We start from the raw sequence: 21,612 nt of genomic DNA on the forward strand, positions 1-21,612 counted from the left end.
CTCTGAATTTATTTATTTCTTTCCAGTTTTTCTCTCCAAGACCTTTCTGAACCTAGTCCATTTCTTACCAAAAATAGTGGAACCTTTTGTTATTCTAAGATAATATCACTTGTAAAAGGATAATTTTTTTTCTCATTCTCTGTCCTCTTCTTTTGTAACCCTTTCAGGCAGAAAACAAAGGGGAGAATGAAATGGATGAAGGTGATAAAGCTCAAGATGGAGAAAATGAAAAAAATAGTGAGAAAGAACAGGATAGTGAAGTTAGTGAAGATACCAAATCAGGTAATTTGAGGAAACTCTTTGGACTTTATTATGTAAACCAGTAGAAGCACTGGAGAAATGTAGGCAGTTAAATTGTGTAGAAATATTCCCTCATTTATTATGTGTTTCTTAACATAACAGTAAATATGCATTTGAGTTTTATTTTGCACTTAGGTACCAGTGCTGATGCTAGTGGCTACATTGTTTTCAGTGATATATAGACAAACAAGTTGTTCAGCTGTGAATGAAATCACCACACACACCTGCCATTTTATTTCCAGTCCATTGCTGGTGTGTCCCATCCTGCCTGACTTGAAAGACTTGCAGAAGTACTCTGGTCTCAGCTTCTGATTTTCTCCAGACCCTCGGGTTTCCCAGAGCATTTCATTGACTGATGAGCAAACATATGGTCTTAGGACTTAGTTCCCCTGAATTTTCCTTTATATTCAAGGGAACTACACAGAGAGCTTAGAGAAATAAAGAGAAGACAAAGTATACTATTTAGAACATCCATCTCAAATAGAAGCAGACTTACATGCATGGAATGGTTTAGTAGAAATCTTAAGAAGCAAAAGGCACTGAGATCTCTTTGTAGCATCAGTCTTAGTTCATCATGTGGCAGAGGTGAGAAGTAAGATGGCCTATTGAGACTGGGCACACTGGTAATAAAGCTTTCTGGTTTGTTTTTTTTTCCCCCAGAAGAAAAGGAGACTGAAGAGAACAAGGAACTCACTGATACTTGTAAAGAAAGAGAAAGTGATATTGGGAAGAAGAAAGTAGAACATGAAATTTCTGAAGGAAATGTAGCCACAGCCGCAGCAGCTGCTCTTGCCTCAGCTGCAACCAAAGCCAAGGTTTGCCCCTGACAGCTCTTTTCCTAGTGCTCTCTTAAGCCGTGAATGGCTGTATTGTTTTGAGGTTCTTGGGAACATTTAGTATAAAGAGCCTTGCACCCCATAGGAGATGACTATTTGCTTGAGTGACATTTCTCGGTTAGGAATTCCACAGGCAGGAGAATGATGGAAATAGCAGACTTGATCCTAAAAGGTGGCTGCCTTCAATTTATTCATTGTGTCCTTCAGTCTTGTGAAGACCGCAGTGATTGAAGGCAGAATTTAAAGCCCCTCCAATGTGCCTGCAGAACGTGTCTTGGACTATAGTTCCAATAATTTCTACCAGATTGAAGTATTTGTAATTTTTAAGACAAAAATCTGTTTCCCTGTATAAATACTTTACCCTCCTCTTACAGACAGAAAGAGAGGGAACCTAAATAGCTCTTTTTCTTCTTGAATTTGCCAGCTTTCCTGGGGGTGGTTTTCTCTATTTATAACATAGTATTGGCTTCCCAACATATTTAAGAAGAAAAGAGAATGTCATTTTCCCTGCTTTGTTTTAATTTAGCACTTCAAACCATTCCAGGCATGAATATGTCAAGTTTTAAAAAATCTATTTACCCCTTTTCTATTTTACCCTCAAAAGTAGTTTCCTGTCATTATAGGTCACCACATTTCAAGCAGTGGTTACTAGAATATAGCTAATCGTTTTATCTTGAGCTGTTCTTGATCCATTGGTAAAGATGTTTCTCATGGTCTTTAATTCCCCTAGACTGTTTAGCCGCTGTGAACTACTTCTCCAGGAGTTTAATCTGTGTAGCATGATTTATAACAGATCCATAGATGACCCAGTTCAAACCATAAGACTACTGTTTTGAGAGCCTACCCGTCTGACGTAGGTGCAGACGGTGTGGGGGAGGATGTTTACAGGTCACAGTCTTGCTGAGTCAGTTCAGACAGATACCCCAGCTGAATGTTACTTCACAGTAGATCGAGGTTCTGCATATTCATACTAGCCAGTCTTTTCCAAAGATGCCTCCTGATCTTCATGGTTCTTAAGTACAATTTTAGGTATTCTGTATCTTCTACCACCCCCAACCTCTAGGAATTTATGAGATGTACTCTTGTTTAAATGAATACTGATGTAGACACCAGTTTGACCGTTGTTTCACATTTGTTTGGTTTTGTTCTTCCTTTGTTGGAAGCATTTTTTTTAGTCTCTGTCTTCTGCCAGGTTGGACTCCTGGCTATCTCATTGTCTCTAAGCTGTCCAGGTTCTTACTGTTCATACTGTCATCAAGGATCTCAGAGACCTTAAGGATTGTCTTGGGTATGTTTTCTCATTTTATAAATGAGGAGCTGGAAGCCAGGAGGGCCTCCTTCCTGTATGCCTTTTATCAGGGCATAGCACAGCCATCCACCCAGTCTTCACTCAAGTCACTTTTGACTCCTCTTATTCTTTCATTTTCCATAGCTGTTCAGCTACCAGATGCTTCCTGGTGCTCTAGTTCATCCGATAATGCCCAGGCCCTCCCACTCCACCCCCCATCATATATTGCCTGTTTCCTTCATCCCATTCTCTGTCCATCAGCCAGAGTAATCTTTTTTTGTTATTCAGTTGTTCATTGAAGTATAACATATACAAATAAGTAGATATATATGTCTAAAACTAGTGAATGTTTTCACAGGCTGAACCCACCTATAGACTCACAAACAGCTACTGCCCATATCAAGCAACATAACCTTACCAGCTCACCAGAAGCTTCCTCACGTCCCTTCCAGTTACTGTGATTCCCTTCAGGAGTAGATGCTAGCCTGTCTCCTAACACCATGACTTCATATGGAAGGAATCATATGCAGAAGAATCTTTAAACAAACAAATATGAGCATGATACCTTCTTAAATAACCTCCCTGTCTCTCTCAGGCTCGAACTCCTTAGGGAATTTGGGAGTTTTTCATGATCGGGACCCTTCTCACTTCTCAAGTGTCATTTCTTGCCTGTCTGTCCTGAACTGTTTCTTGCAGTTCTACCAGACAAACTGCCCCCTTCTCCCATCTCCAGCTGGGCTTTTTTGGATACCCTCCCCTCTCACAGAGCACGCCTCTCTCACTGTTGCTTCCCATTATTTCTCCTCTCTATATCACTATGTGTGCTTCACTGTAAGTTGCCAAAGAAGGAACTAAAATGGTAGATTACCATAAAAAGTTTTACGAATGCTTCATGATGTTTTCATAGCTGTTAATATGTGCAGCTTTGGGCACAAAAGTTTGTATACTGTGTACCACTGACCACTTTGCCACAGCTGTTTGACTCCTTCACTGCAGAGAAACTGCTTTTATGTATCAATTGCCCTGGCCCTTGGATAGTCCATACAAGGTTTAGAAGAGTGTCCAAAGAACATTTTCTTTTCAGGTCACTGAATTTATACTCCCTCATCATCACTCACTCTTACTTCTAATAACTGGGAACTTGGGTCTTTGTTCTCAGAACACCTATGTCTTCCACTGATTTGTGAAAGTGTTCACATGCTCATGCTACATGACTTGGCACACATGAATTGTTCAGTGCCACTTAGAGCTGTATCTGATACATTTCACAGCACACATAATCATTTTTGTACTACATGGTAATTAAGGGGTAAGGAATTCACTTAAATTACTGTAATTAGTACAACTTATCTAGCCTATCCAAGTTATCTCTTATTCTCTTTTTGTTCTTCTCAGTCTGTAAACAGCTTTGTTATTAAGAGTTTTCCTTGATACATTTTAATTGTTTGTCACACTCTGACATGGAGTAGTAATTAGAGGTTCTAGATCTAGCTCCAAAACAGATAGGGTGGGCATGCTTTCTGGCTTTCCCCACCCTTGCCATATGAGGAGCTCTTGGGTATCACATCCACTTTTTCATTCCAGCTACTGACAAGCTATGGACTAACCCACCTGAAGAGTGGTATGTGGGTGTGAAAAGGAGCACTGTTGGCTGGGTGCTCTCCATCCCTTCCATCTAGGTTTAGCTGGAAGTAAGAATACAGAACTACTGCTGGAATAAACTTAGAAACTCCAGAAAGTAGAGTAGGTCCTCTTTTATCAGCAGCAGTAGGATTCAATTCTTTTAAAATAGCAGAAATCACATTTTTTTAAGAACACACAGACATCTCCTTCAGATTTTTTCTACTACCACCCCATGCCCACATACTTTAAAAACGAGGTTTGTCTTTATGGTAACTGGGTGTTAGTTCTGGAGCAACAGGAAGATTTTTTTCTTAACTCTCAGAAATACCCCATAACTTGCTCCCTTATGCCTAAACTTCTTTCTTGAGATAGGAAAATTTTCATTGTACATTCTAGTCACAATGGTTTACCAGATAAACATTGATTGAATTGATTTGCATTATACGCATTGATCATTGATGCCATCTCTCTTTATTTGATGATACTGTGGAGAGGAGACAGAAGGAAAAATTGACCTATTTGATCATTTTGCCTGCAGTTAGCCCTGTTCACTTCCATCCTTACATGACTAAATAGAAACTACTTCTGTTCTACCGGCTAGAAGCCGTGATTTTTTATGTAAAGTTCACATAGCTGTCCCGATCGAGTTACTTTTTACCATTAATCGTTTTTTAGGTTGTTTCTCCCACATTCCATACGTCATCTGTGTCACACTCCCAGACCATCTTATTCTTCTTAGGTTCTATAAAGCCATTATGAGAAAAGTTGGGGCTCTCTCTGTAGCCCTGTTTTTGGAAGGCCTTGGTCATCACTGTTGCCAGATCTGTTAAGAATCCATAGGATGAGCATTAGCAGTATTCCTGCTCCAGTTATCCATTGCTGTGTAACTACCATGAAGCTTAGTGGCTTAAAATCATAATCATTTTATGATTTCACATGATTTTTATGAGTGAGAAATTCTGGTAGACTCAGCTAGAAAAATTCTGCTCTGTGTGGCGTTGGCTAGTTTACTGGGTATTCATCTCATGCCTGGGCTATTATGGAGAGCCTGAGATGGCTTCACTCACACGCCTGATGCCTAGGCTGGGGTGGCTGTACCACCTGGAGGCTGGCTGGCATCACTGTCTACACACAGCCTCTCTAAGAACTTATCCTGGGCTTCTTCATACTAGGGTGGTATCAATGTGTTGGACTTTTTTATGTGGCAGCTTGAAACTTTAAGAGAAAAGTGTCCCAGATGATAAGAAGGGAAACCTGCCAATGTCTTGTGGCTTGGGCCCATACCTGACACTGTCTAACTTCTACCTAGGTCTACCGGTCAGACATTCTGTCCACATTCAGGGTGATGAGGGGATATAGAGGCCAACATAGAAAACAAGTTTACAACAAACATTTCAGGGCACTGGTATCAACCAGGCAGACAACAAAAGGAGAATCAGTTGTTCTTGAGAAGTGGTAGAGCTTCAGCTCAGAAATTGCAGAAAAAGTTAGGTGTTCCAACATACATGTAACGAGAGTCCCAGAAGGAAATGAAAAAGACGCAGGGAAATTTAAAAAAAAAGAAAGAAAAGAAATTGTGGCTGATTGAAAACTTGTCAAATTTGATGGAAGACATTAACTTATAGATCCAAGAAGCTCAATGAAAAAATATAGGAGACCTGCTGTTAAAGATACTTAGAGGCCCTCCTCTCTAGCAGAGGCATACCCTTAGGATTCTTAGAAACCCTGCTATGCACTCCCTTCAAAAGGTCTAACAGCCAGGCACACCTGGAGGTATTTACTCTGAGTTCAAATTTTACTGTAGTGCTCTGGATTTGATCTTTGTCCTAAAGCCATTTCTAAGTTTCAAATTCTTGCTGGGAGTAACCAGTGATGAGAAGCAGTTTTATTTTCAAACCCTGCTCTGTTTCGTCTAAATTGTACCTGAAAACTGAATTCTTCCTTCTTTGGTTCCTCTCTTTTCTTATATAAAATACAAAAAGAATGTTTACATTTTGCCTGGAAATCACTCCAGCCAGATCCACAAATTTATTAATTACCCTATTTTCCACATCACTAGTGTGACAATGTTTCCAAACTTTGTGCTTCTATATAGCAAAGATCTACTTCTGTCCAATCTACAGTAATATTTCCCTCTCTTTTAAGCTCTCACCAGTGGTTTTCTTGAGAATGCACTCACCACATGATCCCACAGCCAAAGTCACACTTTAGGTTTTTGTTCAAATAGCGCCCTATTTCCAGGTACCACATTTTTTTTCCAATAGCAAAACTTAGTGGTTTAAAAGGCAGGCCATTTTATTATATCTCATGATTTTGTGAAATTTGAGCACCGAACAGCTGGGTGATTCTGCTCCATGCTTTATCTGTTGAGTCATTTAGTGGTATTCACCTTACAGGTATGTTCATCTGGAAAGGTCCAAGGTAGCTTCCTTAAGTCCTAGTCCTTGGCAGGGGTAGCTGGGTCCAATTTCCTCTCTGTGTAGTCTCTAGGTCTCTCCCTGTAGTCGCTTCAACAGAATGATCATATACTTCTCACATGGAAGCTTGGGACTCCCAGAAAGAACATTGCAAGAGACAAGACATGGGAGTTCCCAAGCTGGGACCCAGAAAATATCACCACTATTTTCTGTAGGGCAAGGCAGTTAGAGAGGAGGGGTCGTAGTCCCTCTCTCTCCAGTGGAAGAAAGGCCGATGAGTTTATGGCCGTCTTTAACCTACCACAAGTCCCTTCTAAGAATTCTGCAGGAAAGTAGCCACTAAAATATCAATTGTTAATTGTTAATAATAGACATTGGGTGATAACTAAAATCCTTCGGATTTAGAATTTTAAATTTTAGTTCGAGCTTTGCCGTTTACTAATCTCTTGGGCAGCTAACATAACTTTTCTGAACCTACATCTTTTTTTTTAAATCAGAAGTCCCTTCTGATCTGCCTTTCTGACCAGATTATCGATGAGAATCAGTCAAATTTATGTATAAAAAAGCATTCTGGGGAATTCCCTGGCGGTCCAATGGTTAGGACTCTGCACTTCCACTGCAGGGGGCCCGGGTTCGATCCCTGTTCAGGGAACTAAGATCCTGCTACAAGCCATATGGCACTGGTGTGGCTCCCCAAAAAAAGCATTCTGTAAGATGGAAAGTGCCATACTTTGATTATTCAGTATTTGAGTGCCCATTATGTGCCAAACACTGTACTACAATACTAGGTTTATTTTGATGCCTAAAATAGATACGAATAGTCCCTGCCTCTTAGGAGCTTAAAATCAGTCATTAACCTTGAACTTCACAGTCATTTGAGTGGAGACATTAGACTAGACATTTTAGTGTGAAGGATAAGAAAAAAACTAAAGAATAAAATGTTGGAAATGTAACCTTGAGGAGTGACTCTATTAGGTGAAATCTAATTAGGGATTATGTACTATTCAAAATTTCTTGGAATGAAACTCTTTTCCTCTCTCACACATAGACACAACACATAAATTTATTCTACTTTTGCACAGTGATTTTCACACAGGTTTTGTTTATAAATGGATTACTGTCTGATAGATACTTATAAGCCCTAACAACGAATGTTTCATGTGTGTTATCACACAATGATTTTAGAATTTATTGAACTTTTTCATCTCATTGATGTAGAAACAGATCCATAGAAATGAATGATAGGGGCTTCCCTGGTGGCACAGTGGTTAGGAATCCGCTTGCCAACGCTGGGGACACAGGTTCAAGCCCTGGTCCGGGAAGATCCCACATGCCGTGGAGCAGCTAAGCCTGTGCACCACAACTACTGAAGCCCGTGCTCATAGAGCCCGTGCTCCACAACAAGACAAGCCACCGCAATGAGAAGCCTGCGCACCGCAATGAAGAGTAGCCCCTGCTTGCCACAGCTAGAGAAAGCCTGCGTGCAGCAACGAAGACCCAATGCAGCCAAAAATAAATAAATAAAATAAATAATTTTTTTTAAGTGAATGATGGGCCTAAAATTATGTAACTAGTGTAACTAGTTATGGACCGAACTAGTACCAAAACCCAGATCTCCAGACTTAGAGTCTTGTGATCCCAACCAACCCAGAAACGTAATCTGATAAAAATTCTTCATTCCAAGGAAAATGTTTTCAAACATTTTACAATTAAAAACCCAACAGCTAGCTTAAAAAAGTGTCCATCTTTTTTTTCTTTGTTTAGCACCTCTGCTATACTAATTATGATTTGAGTTCGAATTTTTAGGGACTCCACCCCAAAAAAAACAGGGAAAGATGGAAACATTTATACAGTACTGTTAGTTCCTCCCTGTCTCTCTATGTCACCTTTCTTACTGCCCCGCTTTGCTTCTAGGCTCTCATCAGAACTGAATTCAATTCCCAGTGGATTTAACTGCAACCTTTGGCAAGATATTTAACTTCTCTAAGCTTCAGTTTCATTCTATATAAAATGGAGATAACATGTTTCTTGGTAGGTTATTATTAGAAGTAGTGTGAAAATACCTACCAGGGTGTGTAGTATGACATATTTCACCCTATTCCTATAATGCATTCCAACAGTTAACTCTCACTTTTACCATCTTTTTTTCTTCTTAAAGCAGACAGAAGTGGTATTTGGATCCGATCCGTTAGCAGCTTTGGTCCAGTGCTTAGTAACATTTGTCTAATCACTTCAAGCCCCTGTGAAGTCTTTTTAATTCCCTTCAGAATCTACTTCTTAAGCCTTTCTGACTTCTGCTGACTTCTTGGATGGTACATATATATCACCAAATCCATAAATTAGCAGAATTTCTTAGAATCTTTAATAGCAGGAAGCATGCTGTTTCATGAAGGAAATTTCTTGTCTTCTTCCAGATCAGAATCTCTTACCAGTAAAAATATGAGTAGTCATGGAGGTTAAATCAACAAAAAGAATCTAGTAATGTAGGCGATCTAGAAATGTAGGAGATAGAGAAATGGCACGTTAGTAAGTTCATTAGGGTTCAGTCAGTAAAATTCAGATAGTGAGATTACATAGGAACAGGCCAGTTCTTTCAGAGAAATCTGTTGTATCTCTCCTCTTATAAATAGGGGTTGCAAGATGGAAGAAGTTGAGAAGATGCAGTGATTTGTTTTAAATAATTCTATACAGAAAATCAGGGTTTATATTAATTTTTATTTTTTGGCTGCATTGGGTCTTTGTTGCTGCACACGGGCTTTCTCTAGTTGCGGCCAGTGAGCTTCTCATTGCAGTGGCTTCACTTGTTGTGGAGCATGGGCTCTAGGCGCGTGGACTTAAGTAGTTGTGGCTTACGGGCTCTAGAGCACAGGCTCAAGTAGTTGTGGCACGTGGGCTTAGTTGCTCTGTGGCATGTGGGATCTTCCCAGACCAGGGATCGAACCCATGTCCTCTGCATTGGCAGGCAGATTCTTATCCACTGTGCCACCAGGGAAGCCCTATATTAATATTTAAATAAATGTTATTAAGGCTTGAAATATGAAAACGCCAAATTTAGTGTGCAACATTAGTTCTTCTGTTTTCACTCAAAACCCAGATGTGATTAACCACGCCGATGAATAGTTCTTAAATTTGAGGTGGGTTAATTTTGATACATATTAAAAAATTTTATTTATTTATTTATTTTTTGCGGTACGCGGGCCTCTCACTGTTGTGGCCTCTCCCGTTGCGGAGCACAGGCTCTGGACGCGCAGGCTCCGCGGCCATGGCTCACGGGCCCAGCCACTCCACGGCATGTGGGATCTTCCCGGACCGGGGCACAAACCCGTGTCCCCTGCATCGGCAGGCGGACTCCCAACCACCACGCCACCAGGGAAGCCCTAAAAAATTTTTTTAAACTAGAAATCAGACTGAATAATCCTATAAGTCTTTAGTAATGCAACTGCCATAGAGTTTACAGGTTCAAGTTTTGATTTGTTTTTTTCTTTTCTTGAGTTTTTTACTCAAATTTGTTTCTTTAGATTGAAGGCCATGCTTTGCTGGTTATATTCTCATCCTGCATTCAAAGTGCCCAGGTTTACTTCTAGAGATTTCTAGTGGTTTTTTAACCTTAGTCACAGGTGAATTCTAGGCTTTGGATAAAGCCTGCCTCTTCTCCGTGTCCTCTCTACTCCCCACCTCATCTCCTTATTTCTTGCATCTTTAAAATTGCGAAGCAGTCATAAATATGGGGCTTCCTCGGGCCTTGACCCTGGGGAGTAAAAGTCAAGTGAATAGATAAAATACAGTGCAGTAAGAATCGTCATGGAGGCTGTGGGAGCCGTGATGTAAGGGAGCTACCCAGAGGAAGTGATGCCTAAGGCCAAGTCTTAAAAGACATGTTAGAAGCGGTCCAGTGCAGGCAGAGGAGGGTCTTCCAACAAAATGGGCTTTTAGGGTACAGCTCGCAGGTATCAGGCGCCTACCATGTTCCAGGCACTGTTCTAAGTACATCCATCCATGAATTAAATGTATTATAATTCATGGACCAGAATGGCAAGAAACTCTTAGCATAAAAGGAGACAAGGTGAGTACATATAAAGCAAAGAACATTTAAAAACATCTGGGGACTTCCCTGGCAGTACAGTGGTTGGCACTTCACGCTCCCAATGCATGGGGCCCAGGTTTGATCCCTGGTCAGGGAACTAGATCCCACATGCCGCAACTAAAGATCTCACACGCGGCGACAACAAAGCCCCACACAGCCAAATGAAGGGAGGGAGGGAGGGAGGAAGGCAGGCAGGCTAAAGCTGGTCCAGTTTAAATTCTCAGCATAATCAAACCACCCTTAATGCATGAGGCAGTAAAATTATCATTTGCCTAGACAGCTACTTATTCAATATCTCTTGTACATCACACCTTATATATCATGTTTTATAGTCTTCAAACCAGGATTTTAACCCCTTTCCCCCCACATGATAGTTATGTAGCCTTAGACAGGCCTTTTTTTTTTTTTCTTTTCACTTTTTAGATTCATAGAAGTTGCAAAAATATTTTAGAGCAATTTTGTGTGCTGTTCATCAGTTTCCTCTGATTGTAACATCTTATTTTTAATTCAATAATTTTTATTCTAGTATTTTTTTTCCAGTGACCTTGTTCATTACATACACTTTTGTTCTTTTAGTGTTTTTTCTAATGATTACACAATTCATTCTTGAGTTATTGCAATTTAATCCAAATTATTTTTATAACTTCTTCAGTAATGCTAGAACCTAAGTTCAGTTTTCCCTGTCCGGTGCTTCTCAGTTCCTGTCTCCATTTCAATTTTTTCTTTTAATGGAAGAGGTTTTTTCCTTCTGTTCAAAGAACTCTCTAGAATTTCTTTTTTTTTTTTAATATAAATTTATTTATTTGTTTTTGGCTGTGTTGGGTCTTTGTTGCTGTGCGCGGGCTTTCTCTAGTTGTGGCGAGCAGGGGCTACTCGTCATTGTGGTGTGCAGGCTTCTCATTGTGGTGGCTTCTCTTTTAGTGGAGCGCGGGCTCTAGAGCGCAGGCTCAGTAGCTGTGGCACACTGGCTTAGTTGCTCCATGGCATGTGGGATCTTCCTGGACCAGAGCTCGAACCCATGTCCCCTGCATTGGCAGCTGGATTCTTAACCACTGCACCACCTCTTCTAAGAATGTTTTAGTGTTAGCTCTTACATATAGATCTATGATCTACTGAGTTAATTTTTGTGTATTATGTGAGGTAGGGGTCCAAATTTATCATTTTGTTTCTGGATATCCAGTTGTCCCAGCACCGTCTGTTGACCCACCTTCTGCCCTTTTTAAAAATTTATTATGCAACTATTGGAATATATACAGAAGTAGACAAAATAGTGTAATGACTCTGTACCCCTCACCCAGCTTTGGTTATCATTATATTGCCAGTCTTCTTTCATTTGTCCCTATTTGCTTTTGGCCTGTTTGTGCCACCCTGTTAACTTAGGACTTCTTTCTTAGGTTGAGTCTGTGATGTCCGGATCTCATGTCTTTTATCTTTTTCTCAGTTTACACGAAGTTAACTGGAGCACGTCCTTCAAAAGCATGTGTAGGATTTTGTGTCCTTGATTTTGGAAATTTGTCTTTATTCTGCACCTAATTGGTTTAAGTTGTTGTACTTGAAGTTCTAGACTGAAATTTATTAGCCCTCACAATTTGGAAGGCATTTTTACCTTTGTTTTCAAAAACCTAGTTTTTGCTTTTGAGAAGTCTGTGACAGTCTGAATTTTTTTTTGTAACCTGTTTTTTTATATCTCATTAGAAATATAAAATTGCATAACACGATCAGTGATAACAGGCTTAGAATCATGTAATCTTTATTTAAACTTTTGGTGTTATTGATGCAGCTTAATGTAGTTAGGGAGGCAAACATGACCATTAATAGCTGTAGATTCTTTCATAAAATCTTTTGCTTACACTTCTGAATCTTCCTGCAGATGGGTCTCTATAGGTATAAAACTATATTTTTCTTTATCAACTGTAAAAGAGTGAAAAATAAAGCTCTTATTTAAGTGTTCTCTACCAGTTTAGTTCCCAAAAGCCTATATTAAACTCCTTCTGTATGTTCACTCCTTCTAGATTCTATAAGAAACACAGATCAATAAGTCAGCCACTCCGTGTTACTTCTCAAAACCTTGTGTAGAAGCAAGATAAGCACATAAATTCAGTAGATGTAATAGTGCAAAATAGTGTTGGGAATTTGTTGGTATAAGCTCTTGGATGGTGTCTGGAGAAGGTGGTATTCATCCTTTGCACGTAGTCAGGACGTTGGCCAAATGTGGGATCCTCATCCTCTCTGAGTAATGTGGCATCTTCCTCTGTGTGCTGCTGATTTGACAGGAAGCATGAGTGGGACTCATCAGTCCTGTACAGGGGAGTGAGTGGTACATTCTTCCAGAATAACCTCCTGTCTTATACCCTATCCCCAAACTAGGGGTGGAATATTGTTCACCCCCTCCTCTCTATTCATAGTAGACACTCAGTAGGGGCTTTGCATCTGAGGGCTGATTGCTGAGGGAGAGCACTGCTTGCCTGCTCCTGGACAGTTCATAAGGAGGGAAAAACAGAGTTACAGAGTGAGGGTGGGAGGTAAGTGGGTGGTAGATGGGGAAGTGCCTTCCAGGCCATGGGGTCCTCCTTTGCCTTTCAAGGCCCTGATTCAACCTTTTCTCCTTAGTGGGCTCTTTGAAGAGAGTAGATTAGCATGGAAGAAGTTTCCTTTTAATCCTTAATTTCTGGTATTTATAGATTCATATCTGTATATAGATTTATATTTGTAAGTACCAGAAATTCAGGCATGGATAGTTGTTTTATTTTTTGTTTTATTTTTTTTTAATTAATTAATTTATTTGTTTATTTTTGGCTGCGTCGGGTCTTCGTTGCTGTGCATGGGCTTTCTCTAGTTGCGGTGAGCGGGGGCTACTCTTTGTTGCGGTATGCGGGCTTCTCATTGCGGGGCTCATCTTTGTTGCAGAGCACAGGCTCTGGGTGCAAGGGCTTCTGTAGTTGTGGCATGCGGGCTCAGTAGTTATGGCACATGGGCTTAGTTGCTCCATAGCACGTGGGATCTTCCCGGACTAGGGATCGAACCCTTGTCCCTGCATTGGCAGGTGGATTCTTAAACGCTGTGCCACCAGGGAAGTCCCTGTTATTTTAAGTTGAAATAAATAGTAGAAACATGCAAAGGGGGCATCCAGGGCGCCATTCTTAATTCCATAATTCCCACTTATAATAGTAATTTCAGCATTTTCTTACTGTTTATTAAGCAAACATTTACCTAAATACTTTGAATGATTTTTTTGCCCTTAGCACTTGGCTGCCGTGGAAGAGAGAAAGATCAAGTCTCTGGTAGCTCTCCTGGTTGAGACACAAATGAAGAAACTGGAGATCAAACTTAGACATTTTGAGGAACTGGAAACCATCATGGACAGAGAGAAAGAAGCTGTAAGTAAGGGGAATTTTATAGTGGCTTTTTCACAATTAAACTCTGACCACCTTTCATGAAATACGAGAAATAGAAATAGAGAAAATACAGTAACGTAATTTGTTGGTCTCCGTGGCTATCGTCTAACCTTTTTTCTAACCTTTTGCCCTTTCAAAAGGATTATCAGCCAGTGATGATAAATAAAAGGAACTCTGAAAATAATTATCTAAACCTCAGCTTCTTATACCTCTTGGCTTTCCAGATACATGATGGTATCAAATTCTCCCTTCTATAATAGTCGGATCTTAGACTTACTTTATTACCTATTTGTTACCTTCCCTCTCCTGTATAGGGAAGGGCAGGTGGAACCAGGCCTAGCAGAGTACTGGTAAGCAGCATTTTCTCTGGCATACACTTGATATAAGGACGTGGCCCAAACAGGACAAAAAGAATTATGAAAAAGGCCAAGAATGAGGAAGGAAGCCACAAAAAGTAAGAAATATACAATCAGGGGAACATTTGGTTATTTCAGGGGATTTTTTGGAGAGACAGAGATGAAGTTCTCTGGAGAAATTTTTTGGGTTTGTTTGTTTGTTTTGAGAAGTTTGTTTTTTAATGAGTTGACCAGGAAAGGAATTAATGCCTTTCTAAACAGTGGGCTAAATTTGAGGATTTAGTTAGGACTTTTTCTGATTTTCTGATTGTTTTGAGTTTTTTATCAGCATACCAGATACTGGTATCTCTAAATGGGAGAACCTTAAGTTTAACCATTCCAGAAGAGTTTTAATTTTAAGGATCCATTTGCATTTGTTAAACTCTTTCTTAGTGGTTAATCCAAGCAAGTCCTCTGGCAGATTCTTCATGATGAGTAGCTTAGTAACTATCACAATAGCCCGTTTTCATTTTGTCCTAAGACCTGTTCTTCCACTTACATTCTGGCCCCATGAGGAAGAGGCTGCTTCAGTAACTATCCTACCCACACCCTATGCTACCTCATCCCCACTTCCCTAATCCTGTAAGTATCTCTCACATCACCAGCCCTCTCCTGTCCCAGGAGCAACAGGCCACCCCAGTCTCATCTCCATTGCTCTCTGTGCACCAGTCATGTCATAGCACGCCACATGCAGGCTTCCCTCATGGCCGTGTGTGTTCTCTGCCACCTGAGTGCATCCTGCTCTTCCACCAGCAAGGCCTTTTTTCCTACTCTTTGCCAACCTCCTGCATCCCTCAGCCCTGAACCTGTGAGTGACATGCCCTCCCCATTTGCTTTTGTAGCAGCCTAACAGAGCACTTACTATATTGTAAATGCTAGTTCATGCGTCCACCTCCCATACCAGAGTGTATTCTCTTTGAGGGCAAAGTTTGTTAAGTGTCTTTGTTCACACACAGCTGGCACATCATAGGCCCTTGTTTACGTGTCTGTTGAATGGATGTATGCCAGCATCAGTGTCAGAAGCTGGGAAAGTGGAAAGGAAAGTTTACGCTAGGGGACCTTACTTTAGTTTAACAGGGAAGACAGTCAAGGAGACAAATGACAGTATCGTGTGTTCAGTTCTTAAGGGAACATACATGGAAGATGCGGAGAAGGAGAGGGTATTAGAGAAAACTTCCTAGAGGTGAGCTGGAGCTTTGAAGAGTGAGTGTTTGTGTTTATCTTACCCTAATAAGCTGCCCTTTTGTCATTTGATAGCATTTTTTGGGGTACTCGGGATAACAGGGGGCTACATAATGGATTATTGGCACATGCAGAATTCAAGTGATCATTGCGTAGTTCCCACTGGCAACCAGACGCCTTGCTGTCATTCATGAAGCAGAACTGATGTTGTTAGCCTGGAAGATTGGGCACTTAATGCAACTATGTCTAGATTGTCAAGGGGCTCTTTTCTCAGCTCTAAATTGCTTTATCTTTGGAGGGTGAACTTGTGGATTCCTCACTCTTTTAAACCCCCCTAGTGGAACTGTCCCCTGGAATAGCAGAGTACTCAGGCCCTTCCCAGTTCTCTCCACTGATTCTCAGACATCCTTGTGCTCTGGATTTCTCATAGTTATTTATCTCAAATTAATCTGAGTCCACTGGGTTTTTCTTACTTGAATCTATTTTTTTTATCTTAAATTCTAATTGAGCACATAAAACATTTTACAGAATGGTCTCTGAATAAAAGAGCACAACCAAAAATGTGGGAAAACATTCTACTGAATCTTTTTCACCACACAAGGTTGATATTCTCAAGTCCTTTGGTGGTCGGCCTGTTTTTTCTTAATCAGCATTTGGGGCAGTAAAATTCATTATATAAGACAGTCCCTAGCCCTAGCCACTGAATGTCAGTACCATACCTGTATTAGTTATTGCTATGTAAAAAATTAACCCAAAGTAGTGACTGAAAACAGTATCTCACACATTTCCTGAGGATTAGGAATCTGAGAGCAGCTTTCCTGAGTGGATCAGGCTCAGGGTCTCTGGTTAGGATGCAGTCTTCATAAGGTTCAGCTGGGGCTGGAGGATACCCCTCGAAGCTTATTCATGTGGCTGTTGGCAGGAGTCTTCAGTTCCTTGCCACGTGGGCCTTTCCATAGTACTCCTCATGAAGTGACTTCCCCCAGAGCAAGTGACTGAAAAGAGCAAGAACGTGAAAGAGCACCCAAAGTGGAAGCCACAGTATCTTTTATAACCTAAACTTGGCAGGCACATTCCTGCACTCCTGCTATATTCTCTCAGTCCCACAGCCCAACCTTGATTCTGGGTTTGGGTGGGGCTGTGGGCTGGCAGGGCTCAGTGGAGAAGGCCTAAATGTTAGGAAGCGGGATCACTGGGGGCAACCTTGGAGGCTCACTATCACAAGAACCAAAAAATCTTACAAACTTTAAAATGGCTTCCATTCATTTCATGCACAGTCAGACATAATCTATTTTTCTCCTTCCCAGCACTAGTTATCCTGTCCTTCCCTGTGAGCGAGCAAAGCCGTGGCTATTTTCCTACTGATGATTTCCTCTCCTCACAGGACTGTTGTGGGGATTAAATGAGAGAACTATGGCATGTGCCTGGCACACTGCCTAGAACACAGAGTAAGTGTTCAGTAAATATTTCTATGCCTCCCTTTATGCAAACCAATAATCAACAATTATATATTAAATTCTTAATATTTATAAGTCTTTGTTGGCTTTATGAACATTTAGAATCCAGCAGTGATGCTGGGTGGGAACATGAGGCCATTTCTTTGTTAACCATTCTCGTAGATGAAGAGTCTAGAGCTTAAACAAGGTACACTTCATGTATCTCAGATCACACAGTTCATAAATAACAGAGCTGGGTCTCAAACCTGTGTTTGTTCACCTCTGCGTTTTTATCTAGTACTTCAAAATTTATAAAGAAATGAGCCATTCTTACCGCATTTTAACCTAGAGACTCTGAGATATGCAGGGTTTTGATACCCTTTGTTATATGACTCGTGAAAGTTGAAATTGTGGAAAGGGGTCAGGTCAGCCAGGAGCGGCGCATTCTAACCCACTGCCTAGTGCTCTGCCTACCACACTCCTCAGTTCACTGTAGGTGAGGTCCTGCTCATCTTCACCTAGGAACCAGTAGCTTCAGGACATGCTTTTTTGAATTAAACATTTGGTTTTGTTTATATAGCAACAGATTTCAAGAATCTTTTCATACACTTTCAGAATCAGATATGAAGTTTCTTTCTCTCTCTAATGACGTAAAATCAGATGTTCTCTTGAGTCTTAATTATTTAGAAATTAAGAATAAGGATATAACAATTTAATATCTTTTATAGATATTATGTATACAGCTATAATTAGAGCTCAGTAGCTTTTGTTACAGTCCTCTCATAAAGTACTAATATTGGAGGAAGTCAGTTATGGAGTATACAGAGTTTGTCCAGGAATTGACATGATAAAGACTTTTTTTTTTAATTTATTTATTTTTATTTATTTATTTTTGGCTGCCTTGGGTCTTTGTTGCTGTGCTCAGGCTTTCTCTAGTTGCGGTGAGCGGGGGCTGCTCTTTGTTGTGGTGCGCGGGCTTCTCATTGGGGTGGCTTCTCTTGTTGTGGAGCACGGGCTCTAGGCGTGCGGGCTTCAGTAGTTGTAGCACGTGGGTTCAGTAGTTGTGGCTTGCGGGCTCTAGAGTGCAGGCTCAGTAATTGTGGCACACAGACTTAGTTGCTCCGCGGCATGTGGGATCTTCCCGGACCAGGGCTCAAACCCATGTTCCCTGCGTTGGCAGGCAGATTCTTAAGCACTGTGCCACCAGGGAAGCCCGATGAAGACTACTGACCCCAGTTGAGGTGAGGATGCTGAGCTGGCCCTGGGTTCGAAACTGAGAGGGTCTGCCCAAGTGTGCAGCCTTCCGTGCCAAGCAGATAGCAGACATCACTCAAGAGAACAGGTGTCAGACATGGGCTGTGTTGGGGACTGAAGAGAACTGGAGGGCCTGGGTCCTACCTAAAGCATTCTTATTTGGATTAAAGGGGGAAAAAAAATACTTTGAGACCAGTGAGAATCTCTGTGTTGATCTCATTTATAGCTTCTGTACTTAATGCTCTCGTTTGACTAGGTATAGAAATTGTATACCTTTGAAAAGAGAGACATTGTAGGAAACTCAAAGCTGTGAGAAACCTGGACCCTGTCCTTAAGGAGGTGAGAGGGTAGATGAGAAACTGACACAAAGATACCATGAGGTAGTGAGGCTATGGAAAGTCAGAGGAGAGGAGGCCGTGATTGGCTCAGATTATCAAGGAAAGCTTCCTGGTAGAGGAAGGACTGATGTGAGTTGTAGAAAAGGTCCAAATCCAAAACTGTGAAGAGAAGGGTATGATTGCTGAGGAGACTGAAGAGTCAGCTTGCCCAGAGCTGATGGCTTTCACATCATAGATGATGGATTAAGTTCATTTTTTCATTTGGCAAATGTTTATTGAGCACCTACTTTGTTCTAGGTGTATTAAGTACTGGAGATAACACTGGTGAATAGAACCCAACAAAACTCTTTGCCTTGGTAGAACTTAAATAATTAATGAAGGATGTTAGATGTTATGTGCTTTGTATGTATATGCATGCATATATACTGTGTATGTATACATACCTGTATGTTTCAGGCTGTGTAAGTGAGATTGGGCGGGGCAAGGGAAAGATTTCAGTTCTAAGTGGTGTCATCGGTGTAAGCCCTGTTGAGAAACTGACAGTTGGGCGAATGTCTCTAAGCCCTAGAAACAGCCAGCATTAGAGAGAGACTCTGAGGCAAGAGCGTGACTGACATGTTTGGGAACTAAGGAGTAGGTGGGGTGGGCTGGGACATGAGTGAGTAGGGAGAGGTAAGATGGTGAAGGCAGAGATGATGGTGCCCTAATCACAGAAGTCCCTGTAAACCATCCAGAGGCCTTTCATTTTACTGTGATTAAAATGTGGAATAATTACAGGGCCTATTTTATTTATTCCATAAAAATGTGGAATACATGCAGAAAACTGGCATCATCTTCCTTACAGTTAAGTGGCGATCAGTCTCTCCACTGTCTAGAGAATATAAAGTGACAAGTTTAGAAAAGGGGAGACTGGTGAGGAGGCTGTTGGGAAGTCCACGTGAGGTGGTGATGGGCCGTGGAAGTGAGGAGAAACGGTCAAGTTCTGGATGGATTTAAAGTTATTACTAATGGGACGTCCTCACACACAGGGTGTAGGGTTAGAAAAGTTTGTGGTACTCTGTGATAAATTAAGGAAAAAAGAACAAAAAGTTAATTTTATACTGCCCCAGGAGAATTGTATTTAACTTTGTTTTCTGCATATTTGTAGTAATTCATCTCTGTACTGCCTGTCATATAATTGAAACTGTTATTAGACATGCACCGTGACATTATGGATAGTTTTATTTGAGATTAAGAAAGCTGTACTTAGGACTGAGCAGGTTTACTTCTGATTCAAAAAAAGACATAGGGCCTCAGGCAGCAAGCACTTTACAAGGACAGAATGACAGTCACAACAGTGGTGCTGTGTCCCCCTTTGGATTTCTGCCTCCAGTGGAGCAGAAAGATGCAGTTGTGTTGTTTTGTTTTGCCAGAGGTGTAAGAAGGAATGAGTATGTCTGGTTTTTCTCTTAAGTGGATGTCCGGTTACTGATACCAAACCTTTCAAAGGAAGGTGTGTTTACTTCAGTTCTGAGGCCGAGTAGTCAGAGGCTTCAAGTCTTGGCTGGTATTTCGACCCTTAGCAGTGTAGATGGATTTTTGAGGCCCCCACCTTCTTTTACTCTTTCCCACCCTGCCTCCCTGTTCTATGCAAATGAAGTTGGGAGAAGAGCTCTGTGTGAACTTCAGCTGCACTTGCAGCTGTGTGTGTGTTTAGGGTCTTGGTGTAGAAAAGTGCTCTGTTATGTTCCGGTTCCACTTGGATCCGGCTGCTTTATACATACACAGTGTAGGAATGAAGGGGGAGAGGAAGGCAGGGTTTGAATGCAGTGGGGGTGGGGATGTCTTCAGATCAGGGCCACAGGCATCTTTGTATGAAACTGGGTTCCCTAGAGCCAGATCAGAGTCTTGAAAGAAAGTGGACAGATTCATTAGCGCCCTATTTACGTGAGTAATTTACACTATCTGGTTTAGCTGTTGGGGCTTTATCTATAGTCCTTGGAAATAGAAAAGGGAGAGAAGAAAATCGAGTTATCTGAAGCATATAACTTGGGTAATTTTAGTATTTTGTTTTGTAATTACAAAAATAGGTGTGATGAAAATTTTTCAAATAATAAAGAAATGGATAAATTAAAAAGTGTCTTCTACCCTCAGTTTCATTCCTAGGAATAATCACTGTTAATAGTTTAGTGTCTTCAGAACATTTTCAGTGTATATGTAATGTTTATACATGGCCACAAAGGTTTTTTTTTTTTTTTTTAAATATAATAGACATAAATACTGTTGCAACTTGCTTTTTTTTTACTCAGTGCATCTCAGACATAAATGTACATCAAAAATAGTACTTTAATGACTAGCCTTATACAAATATACATACAGTTTTCTAGGACAGATTTCCAGATGTGGAATCACTGGGTCATTGGTTATGTGAATTTAAAATTTGCTCAGTACTGTCAAACTCTCCTCAAAGATTCCCACATTTCATTGCCACAGAAGTGAATGCAGTCTTCAGTTGGATTCAGTAACAGTAAGATATCTATAACAAGAGAGGTATTTCTTCTGGATGGTGGGGCCAGTATGTGTCCATAAGCTCTGTTGCATGTGCCCTAGAACAGAGGTGGCCCTCTGGAGCCAACTGGTAGCCTGCTGTCTGGACGTTGCTCTCACTTCAGAGGGCCTATTCATTCCACATTGGATCTAAAGCTTAAACTGGGTTCTTTTCAGGGATGTGTGTGTTTAATCACGTCCTTTTTAATTCTTCTAATTACCTTCTATGTTTTGAAATGACAGATGAAGCTCAGGAAAAAATAGTATAATTGACGTTAATTCATTTGTAAACTAGGAAGATTGGGCAAATTTTTCTTTCCAAGATTAATACTTTGATACTAAGGTCAGTTCCCAAAGAAAGGCTGGTTCAGTTAAAAAAAAAAAAAAACACTGAGATAGGTAAGGCAGAGACTAAAATTTCCCTTCAGAGACACAAAGTCTTCCTCCAGTAACAGTTCAGGTTTTTATAAAGCAGATCTTGACCTATATTCTGGAGTTCTTATGTAACTGCTGGACTTCAGCTGACCTGTCCAGACCA

General features: G+C 40.7%; 1 protein-coding gene across 4 annotated transcripts in view; it reads left to right on the forward strand.

Moving 5' to 3' along the window:
- Window positions 1-21,612, forward strand: part of SMARCC1 (SWI/SNF related, matrix associated, actin dependent regulator of chromatin subfamily c member 1) — a 178,836-nt gene that overhangs the window by 135,231 nt on the left and 21,993 nt on the right. For 3 of the 4 annotated variants that reach the window (XM_004283880.3, XM_033413118.2, XM_049716278.1), the window contains 3 exons: window positions 168-282; window positions 961-1,115; window positions 13,791-13,925. In XM_004283880.3, the coding sequence (XP_004283928.1) occupies window positions 168-282; window positions 961-1,115; window positions 13,791-13,925 (405 nt within the window). The remainder of the gene's footprint in view (window positions 1-167; window positions 283-960; window positions 1,116-13,790; window positions 13,926-21,612) is intronic. The other variant, XM_033413117.2, reaches the window with a different exon arrangement.

Source organism: Orcinus orca, chromosome 10 (genome assembly GCF_937001465.1).
Source record: "Orcinus orca chromosome 10, mOrcOrc1.1, whole genome shotgun sequence".
NCBI lineage: Eukaryota > Metazoa > Chordata > Mammalia > Artiodactyla > Delphinidae > Orcinus > Orcinus orca.